Source organism: Colossoma macropomum, unplaced genomic scaffold (genome assembly GCF_904425465.1).
Source record: "Colossoma macropomum unplaced genomic scaffold, Colossoma_macropomum, whole genome shotgun sequence".
Lineage (NCBI taxonomy): Eukaryota > Metazoa > Chordata > Actinopteri > Characiformes > Serrasalmidae > Colossoma > Colossoma macropomum.
Window position 1 is genome coordinate 9,709,049 of NW_023494787.1, and position 13,504 is coordinate 9,722,552.

The 13,504-nt window shown below is 38.8% G+C and overlaps 1 protein-coding gene across 1 annotated transcript in view; it reads right to left on the reverse strand.

Annotated features, from left to right (window-relative positions):
- LOC118804866 overlaps nt 1-13,504 on the reverse strand; it is a 36,709-nt gene that overhangs the window by 10,814 nt on the left and 12,391 nt on the right. Inside the window, exons 7-12 of the mRNA XM_036565485.1 lie at nt 10,680-11,093; nt 9,329-9,757; nt 5,491-5,907; nt 3,697-4,125; nt 2,927-3,346; nt 1,224-1,661 (exon numbers count right to left, since the gene is read on the reverse strand). Coding sequence (XP_036421378.1) covers nt 1,224-1,661; nt 2,927-3,346; nt 3,697-4,125; nt 5,491-5,907; nt 9,329-9,757; nt 10,680-11,093 — 2,547 coding nt within the window. The remainder of the gene's footprint in view (nt 1-1,223; nt 1,662-2,926; nt 3,347-3,696; nt 4,126-5,490; nt 5,908-9,328; nt 9,758-10,679; nt 11,094-13,504) is intronic.

Consider the following 13,504-nt stretch of genomic DNA (forward strand, 5'->3'; position numbering starts at 1 on the left):
GTGGATACACTTAGGATTTCTCTCTCTTTTCAAAGGCCATGCCAAATGAAAAAGAGAAAACATAAAAAATTCTGCAGCAGTGCTGGAGCAGTTTGGCGTTCAGTGCTGAGCTCAGGTTCACAGTAGCAGCACTCAGTGTGAGGAGAAAAACTCTAGCTTTCTGATAGATTCAGTTTTCTACGGTACTCAGCATTAACTTAATTATCAATTTACTACTCACTAGCTATCAGCACCACTAAACTACCAGTTATTCAAATTTAAATAAGAAATGTTTACATGGTGAACGTGTACACTTTGTAAAAAAAACTTGGTATACAGTAGCGGGGTGTATCAGAGCATAAGACTCCAAATACAGTAATATTTGGATCAGTATGTATTTAGCTTGTAAAACTCTGTTAACAGCAAACATTTAAAATAAACAAAAAATGGCAAATGGAATAAGTAAACACTACTTTGGGCCAAATCATGTTCAGACAAATATTTTTAGAGAAATAACAATCGTTTGTGCAGTTCATATTTCAAGAAAATGTGCACACTCCCAAAGCTAAATTAGTTTTTCAGTCAGAACTGAGTGCTGCACAGACTCAGCAGCCCTAAATAATGGTAGTGTTAATGTTAGTATAGATAAAAAAGTAATCCATTACAAGCTGCTGATTACTTCTCTCAAAATGGAATGCCTGAGAAGCAGTAAATAATAATCTTACTCATTCTTTAACTTGTATTTTACTCTGTACCAAATTAATCTCACTATATTGGCAGACAGATTTGCTTGTGTCTTGCATTAGTTCTTAAAACAAGTAAACATATCTGCCAATACAGTGAGATCATTTCCCTTAATAAAATTACATAGGCAAAAATAATATCATATAAATGTTAAAATATTCTTACAATAATCTCAGAGTCTAAACTAATTTTAAAAAAAAGTGCATCCAGGGGGCTCCATTCCTGTCTTTTATGTTGTGCCCTAGAATCACTAAATCCACCCGTGTTGACAAACTTAGTTTAGAAACTCTGAACTAAGCTTAACTGTTCCAATGAGAGAACGAGGATATTTTCCATTCATGTTTATCATTCATGTGTTGTGTCTTAAAGTCTCTGCTTCTAAAAATGTTTAGGGAAGGGAAAACATCTGACAAAATCTAAAACAAAAGGATTGTCAGCTGTGGTGCACACAGCACTAATTATACTGCAGGACTAATAAATCTGCAAGATTTAGCTCAAACCTGAGTTGTGAGATGTAGGGTAGACACCGAAGGAAACTCCTCACTTCACTCTCTTGGTCTGACCAGCCCCACAACTCCACCGGTTTCTTCACTGTTTGGAGTTTCAGCACTTCTAGGAGGAGGGAGGCTTTCCTCTCTGAGAGGTTTATGATCCACTCTGCAGGAACTGACTGGTAAACTGGCAGTAATGCTGAAAGAACACTCTTGCCTGTTTCATATGTGCCTGTTTTACAAGGCTTCATATGTGAGTACAGATCCAGCAGAAAGTCACTCTGTCTGCAGTTGTTTGTATATCCATAAGGGAAAGAGTTGTAAGTGCACAGTGACGTTAACAGATCCAGTGACTTCTCTCCTGTCTTTCTTTCACTCTCTGCTGCTTCATGGAACAGATTCACCAGAAATGCAGCACTCTCTTCATTATTATTATAAAAGGAAAACCTACAAAAAGCCATATTAAATATGAAGTCAGAACATGAGATAATGAGATAAAACAAAGTTTTGGTAAAATTCAGCTTTTTTTAAAATTTCCATAAACAAACAAACAAACAAACAAACAAACAAACAAACAAACATGAAATGATATTTAAACAAAAAACCCACAGAGTTTTGAGTAGACATTCAGAATTTCTTTCTCTTTTTCAAGGTCACACTGAGTGCTGAGAAAAAAAGACAAGAAAGCCGCAACAGTTTGGTGTTTAGTGCTGAGCTCAGGTTCACAGTAGCAGCACTAAGTGTGAAGACAAAACTGCCTGCAGTCCAGACCTTTCACCAATAGGAAACATTTAGCGCATCATGAAATGAAAAATCCGGCAAAGTACACCCAGGACTGTTGAGCAGCTGAAATCCCACATCGGACAATAATGGGACAACATTCCTCTCCCAAAACTCCAGCAATTGGTCTCCTCACTTCCCAGATGTTTACAGACTGTTGTTAAAATAAGAGGGGATGCTACACAATGGTAGACACGGCCCTGTCCCAACTCTTTTGAGATGCATTGCTGTCATCAAGTTCTAAATGAGTTAATGTTTTTCATGAAATGGTTAAACATCTAACTTTCAGCACATGATATGTGTTATATGTTCTACTGTGAATAAAATACGGATCTTTGAGATTTGCAAATCATTGCTCTGTTTTTATTTATATTTATTTACATTTTACACAGCATCCCAACTTTGTTGGAATTGGGGTTCCAAAAAAGGTTGGGACGCTGTGTAAAATGTAAATAAATGTAAATAAAACTTTAACTTGCATTTGTGGATTGCATGGTGAACTGTGTTTACAGACAATGATTTCTGGAAGTGTTCCTGAGCCCATGCAATGATTTCCAGTACAGAATCATGCCTGTTTTGAATGCAGTGCCATTTGAGGGCCCGACGATCACGCGCATCCAATATTTACTTATTCACTTTCAACATCTGATATGTGTTCCATCTTCTATTGTGAATAAAATATTGGTACATTGGTCTGTTTTTATTTACATTTATTTACATTTTACACAGCATGCCAACTTTTTTGGAATTGGGATTGTATTATAAATTACTGATTATTTCTCTCAAAATCGAAAGAGATTACGTTACTTATTACTTCCTAGAAAAAAAGTATTCTCAGTACTCATTCTAAAACAACAGGGTTTATCAGCTGTGGTGTGCAGAGCACTAATTAATCAGCAAGTCGAATAAGTCTGGAAAAAATTAGCTCGAACCTGAGTTGTGAGATGTAGGGCAGACACTGAAGGAAACTTCTCACTTCACTCTCTTTATCTGAGCAGCCTCTCAGCTCCACTGGTTTCTTTGTTTGGAGTGTCAGCACTTCTAGGAGGAGGGAGGCTTTTCTCTCTGAGAGGTTTATGATCCACTCTGCAGGAGCTGACTGGTAAACTGGCACTAATGCTGGAAGAACACTCCTGCCTGTTTCAGTCTCATACTGCTTCACATGTGAGTACAGATCCAGCAGGAAAATACTCTGTCTGTAACTGTCTGCATAAGCAAAAGAGCTGTAGGTGCACAGTGAGGTTAACAGCTCCACTGTCTTCTCTCCTTTCTGTCTCTCACTCTCTGCTGCTTCATGGAACAGATTCACCAAAAACCTGGTAACATCTTTATGATTATCATGGAGGGAAAACCTACAAAAAGAGCATATTAAATATGAAGTCAGAGCAAACTAAATAATGCAAGCTTTTGTAAAAATTGAGCTGCATTTTGATTTTCCATAAACAAATAAACATGAAACAATATTTAAACAAAAACACATCAAGATTTTGTGTAGACATTTAGAATTTTGGCAGAACCATGATATTTTTCCTGCAAGTTCATCATGATGGACAGTGCTGTGTCTCATAGTCTCTGGTTCCAACAATGTTTAGGGAAGGAAAGAACTTTGGACAAATTCTAAAACAACAGGGTTTATCAGCTGTAGGGCACACAGCACTAATTATACTGCATGTTCAATAAATCTGCAAAATGTAGCTCAAACCTGAGTTGTGAGATGTAGGGCAGACACAGAAGGAAACTCCTCACTTCACTGTCTTTATCTGAATAGCCTCTCAGCTCCACTGGTTTCTTCACTGTTTGGAGTTTCAGCACTTCTAGGAGGAGGGAGGTTTTTCTCTCTGAGAGGTTTATGATCCACTCTGCAGGAACTGACTGGTAAACTGGCAGTAATGCTGGAAGAACACTCCTGCCTTTTTCAGTCTCATAGTGCTTCACATGTGAGTACAGATCCAGCAGGAAATCACTCTGTCTGTAGCTGTGTGTATGTCCATGAGGGAAAGAGCAGTAAGTGCACACTGATGTTAACAGCTCCAGTGTCTTCTCTCCTGTCTGTCTCTCAATCTCTGCTGCTTGATGGATCAGATTAATCAGACACTTAGTAACCTTTTTATTATTACGATAGAGGGAAAACCTAAAAAAGGGAATATTAAATATGAAGTCAGAACAACTGACATAATACAAAGTTCTGCTAAAATTCAGCTGCATTTTGATCTTCCACAAACATAAACATAAAATGATATTTAAACATACACCAAGCTTTAGTGGAGACATTCAGAATTTCTCTTTTTAAAAGCCATGCTAAATAAAGAGAAGAAATAGATCCGAAATCTGCAGCAGTGCTGGAGCCATTTGGGGTTCCGTGCTGAGCTCAGGTTCACAGTAGCAGCACTCAAGTGTGAGGAGAAAAGCCTTAAAAGTTTAGCTCTCTGATAGAGTCAATTTTCTATGCTATTCCACATTAACTATTAATTCACTACTAACTACCTACCAGTACCACTGAACTACCAGTTATTCAAATTTAAATAACAAGTGTTCACACAGTGATGTTTGTATAATTTATAAAAGACTTAGCATACAGTAGCAGGGTGTGCATCAGAACATAGGACTCCAGAAACAAAAATATTTGAATCAGTATGTATTTAGTTTGAAAGACACTGTTTACAGTAAAATTTTTAAAAAGCACAAAATGGCAAATAGACTAAACAAAAAACTACTTCAGGTCCATTCATGCCCAGACAAATATTTTCAGAGAATTATTAATCGTTTATGCAGTCCATATTTCAAGAGAAAGTGCACACTCCCAAAGCTAAGTTTGTTTTTCAGTCAGAAGAGCGCTGCACAGAATCAGTAGACCTACAAAATGCTTACAATAATTTTAGTATAGATAACTCTGGTGTTGAGGTTGTTACTAAAAAAAAAAAGAATTCATTATAAGTTACTAATTTTTTTTTCTGTCAAAACAGAATGAGATTTTGTTACTTAGTACTTCATGGAAAAAAAAAAAAAATCATTTCACTTATTACTTCTATGTTACTATTCTATGTTACTTCTAAGTGTCTCTATTACCGGCAGATAATCTTATTTCTTAAAATAAGCAAAATTATCTGCCAATATAGTGAGATCATTTCCCTTAAAAAAAGTCACCTAAACTCTTGATGTTCTTACAACTGTATTATAGAGATTAAAAATGTGCATCCAGGGGGCTCCATTCCTGTCTTTTAGCTAGAGCCCCCAAATCACTAAATCCACCCGTGTATTGAGAGTCTTAGATAAAACGCTCAGTACTCAGCTAAACTGTCCTAAACTGGTCATAACCAGGATAATTTTCCCTTCATGTTCATTATGATGGACAGTTTGGTGCCTTATAGTCTCTGCCCCCAACAATGTTTAGCGAATGGAAGAAATCCCAACAAACATTAACAGGGTTTATCAGCTGTTGTGCACAATGCACTAAATATACTGCAATCCTAATAACTCTGCAACATTTAGCTCAAACCTGAGTTGTGAGATGTAGGGCAGACACTGAAGTAAACTCCTCTCTTCACTCTCATCATCTGACCAGCCACACAGCTCCACTGGTTTCTTCACTGTTTGGAGTTTCAGCACTTCTAAGAAGAGGGAGGTTCTTCTCTCTGAGAGGTTTATGATCCACTCTGCAGGAGCTGACTGGTAAACTGGTACTAATGCTGGAAGAACAGTCCTGCCTGTTTCAGTCTCATACTGCTTCACATGTGAGTACAGATCCAGCAGGAAAGCACTCTGTCTGTAGTTGTCTGTACCTCCATAAGGGAAACAGCTGTAAGTGCACACTGATGTTAGCAGCTCCAGTGTCTTCACTCCAGTCTGTCTCTCACACTCTGCTGCTTGATGGAACAGATTCACCATAAGCTTAACATGTTGCTTACCCACAAATCTAAATAAAAGTACAAGAACAAGAGGAATATGTATTGATTACATTGTTAGAACAATTTACAAAACAGAAAAATACAACTTTTACTAAGTTGACTTTTTAAAGATACACTTAAAAATAGTAATGTGCAGCAATTCATAACATTAACCTATATTGTTAATATTTTGTTAACAACATTAACAAACTCTTAAACAAAGCTGTTTAATTAGGGAAGAGACTTTCACAATTTCTTTTTTTTCAGGGTCACACTGAATGATGAGTAGAAAACAATCAGAAAGATTTGAAAGATTGGGGTTCGGTGCTTAGGTTCATAGTAGCAACACTCAGTGGGAGCAGAAGTTTGAGAACTATAGCTCCTCTAATACACAGTTGTAGCGAACACTGGCTGAAACGAACACTGGCCGAAACATGACCTCAAGTTGAATGTTTACTTAAACTCATCAACAACCAAAAGCTAAAAGCCTTTTGGCTCCAGTGAGTCTGGAGCTGGAGGTGTAAATCTGTCACGTATCACCCCCAACTCCCAAAATCAGTCGATTTACGGCTGAATCAAGAGACTGCACCCCTCTCCTTTGACCTGGAGAAAAACAGGACCCTTCACTGGAATGCAGCTGCACGGCTCTCCAAAATCCTGTGGACAAATTTTTCTTAAGTAACAGAAAGTACATTTCTAAGGTGTTTGTCCCTTCCAAACTACAACCATTCGTTAGAACTCTTTTTAACTAAACTAGACATACCAAAACGGAATTTGTACGACTTTGGACGGCAAAATTCCAACTTTCTAAATTCCCTAGGGATCTCAAGCATGGACCCACAGCACCCCCAAGGGGTGAAAACGAGGATTACCACACCACCACCTGAGGACTGTTGCTCACAAAGGATCCCAGGAAAACTCATTGATATGCATGCTCGACTATCAACTTTATCTAATTTCACGAGTGATGATGCTTGTATTTGTATACTCAGTTACTTAAAGTGTATTCATCCTTTCTTTGTCAGACGTTAGGAATGTGTGGGATAAATGTCTGAAGTTACCGAAATAACCATTTAAAGTAGTGATTTTAGACCACTATGCACCTAGGTTTTCTTGTCACTTATTTTATTTAGCCTTCTATATCTTTACTCTTCTCATTTACTTAATTGTCATTTGAAATAATGATTTTACTGTGTTGAAAGTTCCTGCAACGAAAAGACAGCCAAGGATTATCTATAAGATTGTTTCTGCCTTTGCCATAGTTGTTCTCAGATAATGTGGGTAGAAACTGCACGTAGATACCTAAATGTTAGGTTTGTAGGTTATGGATTTTAGTAACCTAATTGATCTGAAAAACAAAGGAGGGCGTTCCCTGGTAGGACAGAGAAACCCCCACCAATCAGGACCAAGAATTAGGAATAGCTAATTACCCGTTAGGTGAGAGAACCTATCAACACCTGGGTTCCACCCCTGAAGGGAAGGGCCTCCAGCTGAACAAAACCAGAGTGCACCGCAAAATTTAGGGGAGTTCCTGCGTTCGCAACAAGCTTCTAAGTCTGTGCCGGCCTAGGTCAGAAAGACAGGTCAGAAGTATTAGGACGCTAAATTTTTAGATCTGAAACCTTTGTTCGCCTACACACCTTAAGTTTGAACCACCCTCAGAGAAGGAAGGTGGATATTTCTTGTCTGGCCCGGGAGGATATATCCATAACTTTTGATTCTGATAAAGAGAGGTAGTTAGTTAAATTAGTATCACCAGCCTCAGAACCCTGATTGCAACCTGAACCTCGCCAGCGGAGTGGGAGCGGTTCTGACGCCACGGAGACCCAGCATCGCACCCAGAGCCACGCACTGATCTGTGAACAGATCGACCATCGAAAGGCTGCCCAAGCTTCACTGTCAGACGGCCACGAGACGCCTCCGCCCAATCACTGACGGGAAGGCGCGTGCCCGCACGGAGATGCAGCATCCACGGCCAGCGAGGAGAGGAACCACCGCGTGAGCTCCAGCCTTCGATCGAGTCTGTCCTGAGACGACCCCGCCTGAAGTCAGCCCCCGACTCCCACGTAAACTGGAACCATCAATTTGCAGTCAGGGCCCTGACACCAATTTATTTAGTTCTTCCCGTCCAGGCTTAGGTTAATTCTCTAGAGGCTCTCCCAAGCGACTTCCCAAACCACACTGCCTCATACCATTTAGCCGTGAATCACTCTAACTTACTCGAGCTATTTTGTCTTTCATTACTATCACTTTGTTTTGTTTTGTTTTCTTGTTTTATTTTATATTGTTTATCATTGAATGTAGTCCAAAAGTAGTTTGATATTTAGCCAATAAATTCTCTTTTCTGAAGCATCCTTTGGTGCGAGCGTTTCTCTCTCTTGCCCTGGTCTTTAGACTTCAAATAAATCGGGGTTACCTCACACCCTCACATAAGGTTCTAGCAATAATAATATTAAAAAATTGCAAAACCCGTTACACAGTTACATTGGCATATGCAGAATGTTTTTAGCTAGACCTGTGGAAAAGTGAGAAGGCCACTTAGGTAGACTTTTTTTTCAGGCCACATTTTTCAAACACAGTACGTCCTGCAATATCACAAAATGAGGCTACAGCTTTTTGGTGACAGCAGGACAGTCATCATACATAAACACTTCCACCCTCTGTTAATACAAAAACAATACCAAGATTGTGTACACACCAACGAAAATGCACAATTCACATAAACCCAAGCAACACTGCGACACCCTTTACCATATAGCACGCATGCTCTCGTCATAGGCACAGCTTTTTGCCCAATGAAGGCTACATAATTATGTTAAATTGAGACAGCTTAAATCTACAAAAGATGAGGAAAAACAACTTTGTAAACTTAGAAATCTCAGACTAAAGCATACTGCAATCGTGAACATGAAAAAATGTTTTTGAAAAAAAAAAACCTTGACATAAGTCATCATTCAATACCAGGACCCACAGTCAGTTCTGTGCTGTACTCAGCCATGAATTAGTTAAGTGAACTATTAATTCACAACTTTGTAGTTATCAGCAACACAGAACAGATTTTTTTTTTTTATGTGGATTATAAGTAATGATTTGCAGAATGAGTTTAATATGTTCTATATAGCAGCAGAGTGCATCAGAATGTAAGAGTCCACAACCCTTTTTGGATTAGTATAAGATTAAATCACAAAATTCACAACCAAATAACAGTCTGGGAAAATGTAAGAAAAATACATCAGACTGATCAGCTTCCAAACAAGGAATAAAAGTGGGTGACCTGGGGCCTTCCATATTCATCAAGATGTCCAGTTTTATGTCTTATTGTCTCTACTTCACAATGTTTTAAAGAAGGACGAGAAAAAGTATGCAGCTTCATTCTAAAATAACAGGCAATATAAGCTGTGGTGCCAAGAACACTAGATCTTGTAATACAAGAGAAATAAACTTGCAAACCTTGGATTAAACCTGAGATGTGAGATGTAGGGCAGACACTGAAGGAAACTCCTCACTTCACTCTCTTCATCGGACCAGCCGCTCAGCTTCACTGGTTTCTTCGATGCTTGGAGTTTTAGCACTTCTAGGAGGAGGGAGGCTTTTCTCTCTGAAAGGTTCACAATCCATTCTGCAGGAACTGACTGGTAAACTGGCAGTATTGCTGGAAGAACATTCCTGCCTGTTTCAGTCTCATATTGCTTCACGTGTGAGTACAGATCCAGCAGGAAAGCACTCTGTATGTAGCTGTCTGTATGTCCATGAGGTAAAGAGCTGCAAGTGCACACTGACATTAACAGCTCCAGTGTCTTCAGTCGAGTCCGTCTCTCACTCTCTGCTGCTTGATGGAAGAGATTTACCAAAAACTCAATATGTTTTGTACCTGCAAATCTTAAATAAAGAACAAGAAGAAAATGTATTAAATATGTAGTTAGTACAATTAACAAAACAACAGAAAGTCATCAGGTGCATCATTTTTTCTAAACAAATGCTAAAGTATGCATAGTAACATAACATTAACAAATGCAGCCAGATTTATGGCATGATTACTGTTTAAAAGATTTGTTCAATCAATCAGAGAAGAAACTTTTAGAATTTCTTTTTCCTTTTTTAAGGCCTCACTGAACAAGTATAAGAAATGGATTAGAAATCTGCAGCAGTGCTGGAGCAGTTTGGGGTTCCGTGCTGAGCTCAGGTTCACAGTGGCAGAACTCAGTGTGAGGAGAAAAATCTTATAACTGAAGCTCTCTGGTACAATCAGTTTTCTACTGTGCTTAATAATAACAGATCTATTTATTCACTACTCACTAGCTATCAGCACCACCAGAAAACCTTTTTTCCAGATTTGTTTCAAAAGTGATGATTTGCAGAATGGTTACACGACAGATAGTAGTATGTCCAGAAATTAGTGCTGTGTTGGTGCTGCACTGTCCTGTCTGTTTACTGTGTCTAATGTCTGTTTAATTTTTCGTATTTATTGTATTGTTTCTTGTTTAATTTTTTGTTTGCACACTTGTGTGTGCCTGTTTGCACTTTGTACTCTTTTGTTCCATGTTGCACATTGTTCCTGGAGGAACGTAATTTCACTCGACTGTGTACTTAGGTCACAATATTCATGAACAAAACTAAAATACAGGAAGACTAACTCTGGTCAAAACAGGATAAAAGTATTGTCTCTTTTTCACAATGTTTTAAGAAAGGAACACAGAAAGCAAGTAGCTACATTCTAAAATAACAGGCTTTATCAGCTGTTTTACACAGAACACAGATATTATATTGCAATAAAATCAAACTAGTAAAATTTAGCTCAAACCTGAGTTGTGATATGTAGGGCAGACACTGAAAGAATCTCCTGACTTCACTTTCTTCATCTGACCAACCGCTCAGCTTCACTGGTTTCTTCACTGCTTGGAGTTTCAGCACTTCTAGGAGGAGGGAGGCTTTTCTCTCTGAGAGGTTTATGATCCACTCTGCAGGAATTGACTGGTAAACTGGCACTAATGCTGGAAGAACACTCCTGCCTGTTTCAGTCTCATACTGTTTCACATGTGAGTACAGATCCAGCAGGAAAGCACTCTGTTTGTAGTTTGTATCTCCATATGGAAAAGAGCTGTTAATGCACAGTGATGTTAACAACTCCAGTGTCTTCTCTCCTGTCTGTCTCTCACTCTCTGCTGCTTCATGAAAGAGACAGACTACAAACTCCATATATTTTGTACCTGCAAATCTTAAATAAGGAACAAAAAAAACAAAAAAAACAACAACATTTACATATGAAGTGAGAATAATTCACAAAACACCACAAGAATTCAATTTTTGCTACATTTGCTACATCATTTTTTAAAATAAAGTCTTCACACCAAGGAAACATAAAATGTTCAGCAATTCATAGCACTCATACCAAATGCAGCCAGATTTATAGCCTGATTACTGTCTAAACAAATGTATTCAATCAGAGAAGAGACCAGAATTTCTTTCTATTTCAAGGCAGCACTGAACAAGTAGAGTAAATAGAAAATCAGAAATCTGCAGCAGTGCTGGAGCAGTTTGGGGTTCAGAGTAGCAGCTGCCAGGAGAAAAGTCTTTAACTGTGGCTGGAGTCCAGTTCAACACTGCACTCACTGCTTGTTTTCCAGATTTGTTTTTAACAGTGATGACATGCATAACTGGTTTTCAACTTTTCTATATTGTAGCAGGGTCCACTGGAACATAAGAGTCCATTTTGGATTGGTATATGATTAGATTACAAAATTCACAAGCAAAATTAAAAGGAGAAGAAAATCCAATATGGGAAGATTGATTCATGTCAAAATAAAAAATAAAAATTCATTTTAATACTGCAGTTCACATTTCAGGACAGGAAGTGCACAGCTACATTGCTCCACATGAGAAGCCAGGTTATTTCATTTGCATAAGTAGTGGGTGACATGGGACCCTCAATGTTTTGTGTCTCATGTTCTCTGCCTCAAATAATTTTGGGAGGAGAGACATAATGTGCTAATGATTTGATAAATCAGCAGCATTTAAAATAAATCTGTTACAAGATGAAGAAGCTGGCTGGTAAACCGGCACTAATGCTGGAAGAACACTCCTTGCCTGTCATACTGCCACACATGTACAGGTATATCAGTACAGGTCCAGTAGAAAATCAGACTCATTCTCACATCCATGTGACATTAACTTTACTGTTGCCTAAATGTTTGCTTTTTGGTCAAGAGCTGCATGCACACACCGATTCAATTTAAATGACCTCATGCTCTTTTCCCATTCATCCAATGATTGTGTCTAATTTCAAAAACTACTGAAAAACACATAGAAAAGACTCAGAACATGTGTGGAGAAACATAACTGAATTAAAAGACAAAATACATCACATTTAAATTTCTGTTTTATGCAAACTTCCAAACCATTCTTAGCTCACACTTTCACGATCAATTCACCATTCAACATAATTTTATTACAAACAGCATTGTTTGGTAAATCAATGGTATATGGGTTAAAATCTGATTGTTCTGCTTGTTTTTCAATTTTATTTATCAGTTTTTCTTTTTTATTCTTAGATCTCAGGTACATTACTGCTTTGACTACAATGAATCAGAGTGTTGTCATATGAATATGTAAACATTGTGACGTTCTGCCACTGGCCGCGCTGCGCAGAGGCTCATGGAAGACACAGTAAAAAGGACTATTCACATTGCTAATTGTTGTTCGTTATGTTATGTGTTTGTGTATGTTATTTTGTGTCTGATATATGGATATTTGGGTTATTGGAGTGTTTTGCGTGTGAAGGGGGTGAGTTTAGTACATTAAAATGTTCCATTTCTGCTTGTGTCGAGGAGCAGGAGCAAAGCTTGGCGCAGAGAAAATGGCTTCACCTGACTCTTTGACTGAGAGATGGCCAATCGGTCCTCAGAAGTGGGATCTTTCACCTAAATTAGAAGAACTTCAGCGGAATATCGAACAATTCCGTGGCAAATGGTGACCAAGAAGACAAGCTGGCAGAAGAGAAGCTGACAGTGGAGAGGATGAGAAGACCAGCTTGACAACCGGCAAGCAAGAGAAGGCAGTGAAAGTGAAACAAATAAAAAAACAGTGATTCAGCAGCTGGCGAGAGAAGTAGTGAGCAGGGTAGCAAAACAGAAGCTGGCGAAAGTGAAAATGAAAACACGTATTCGGCTGCCATGTTTTGCTGGGAAAGGACCATGGGAACTGTACGCAGCGCACCTGCAGATAGGCACTCGGCTTTGTGGCTGGACAGAGGCAGACGCCACGATCCAGCAGTGCTTGGCTTTGCAGGGTAAAGCAGTCCCAGCACTCTTGGAATTGCCAGCAGAGCCGCATGGCAACCTAAATGCACTGTCCACAGCTCTCTAGCAGCAGTTTAGACAAATGCCAGCAGTGCCGTCAATCAGGAAGCTGCTTCTGGATAGGCTGAGTAAAAAAGGAGAGTGGATAAGTGTATTGGCAGAAGAACTGGGCACTATGGTGTAGCAGGCTTATCCAGTTTTCAAGAAAGCAGTTCAGGAGAAGAACTGAGGCATTATTGCAGGTCGCTAAACTGTTGGACCTCCAAGCTGCTGTCACAGAAGACAAAATGGCAGAGAGCATCCTCAACGATGAGGCTTCAAAGTGAGAAAC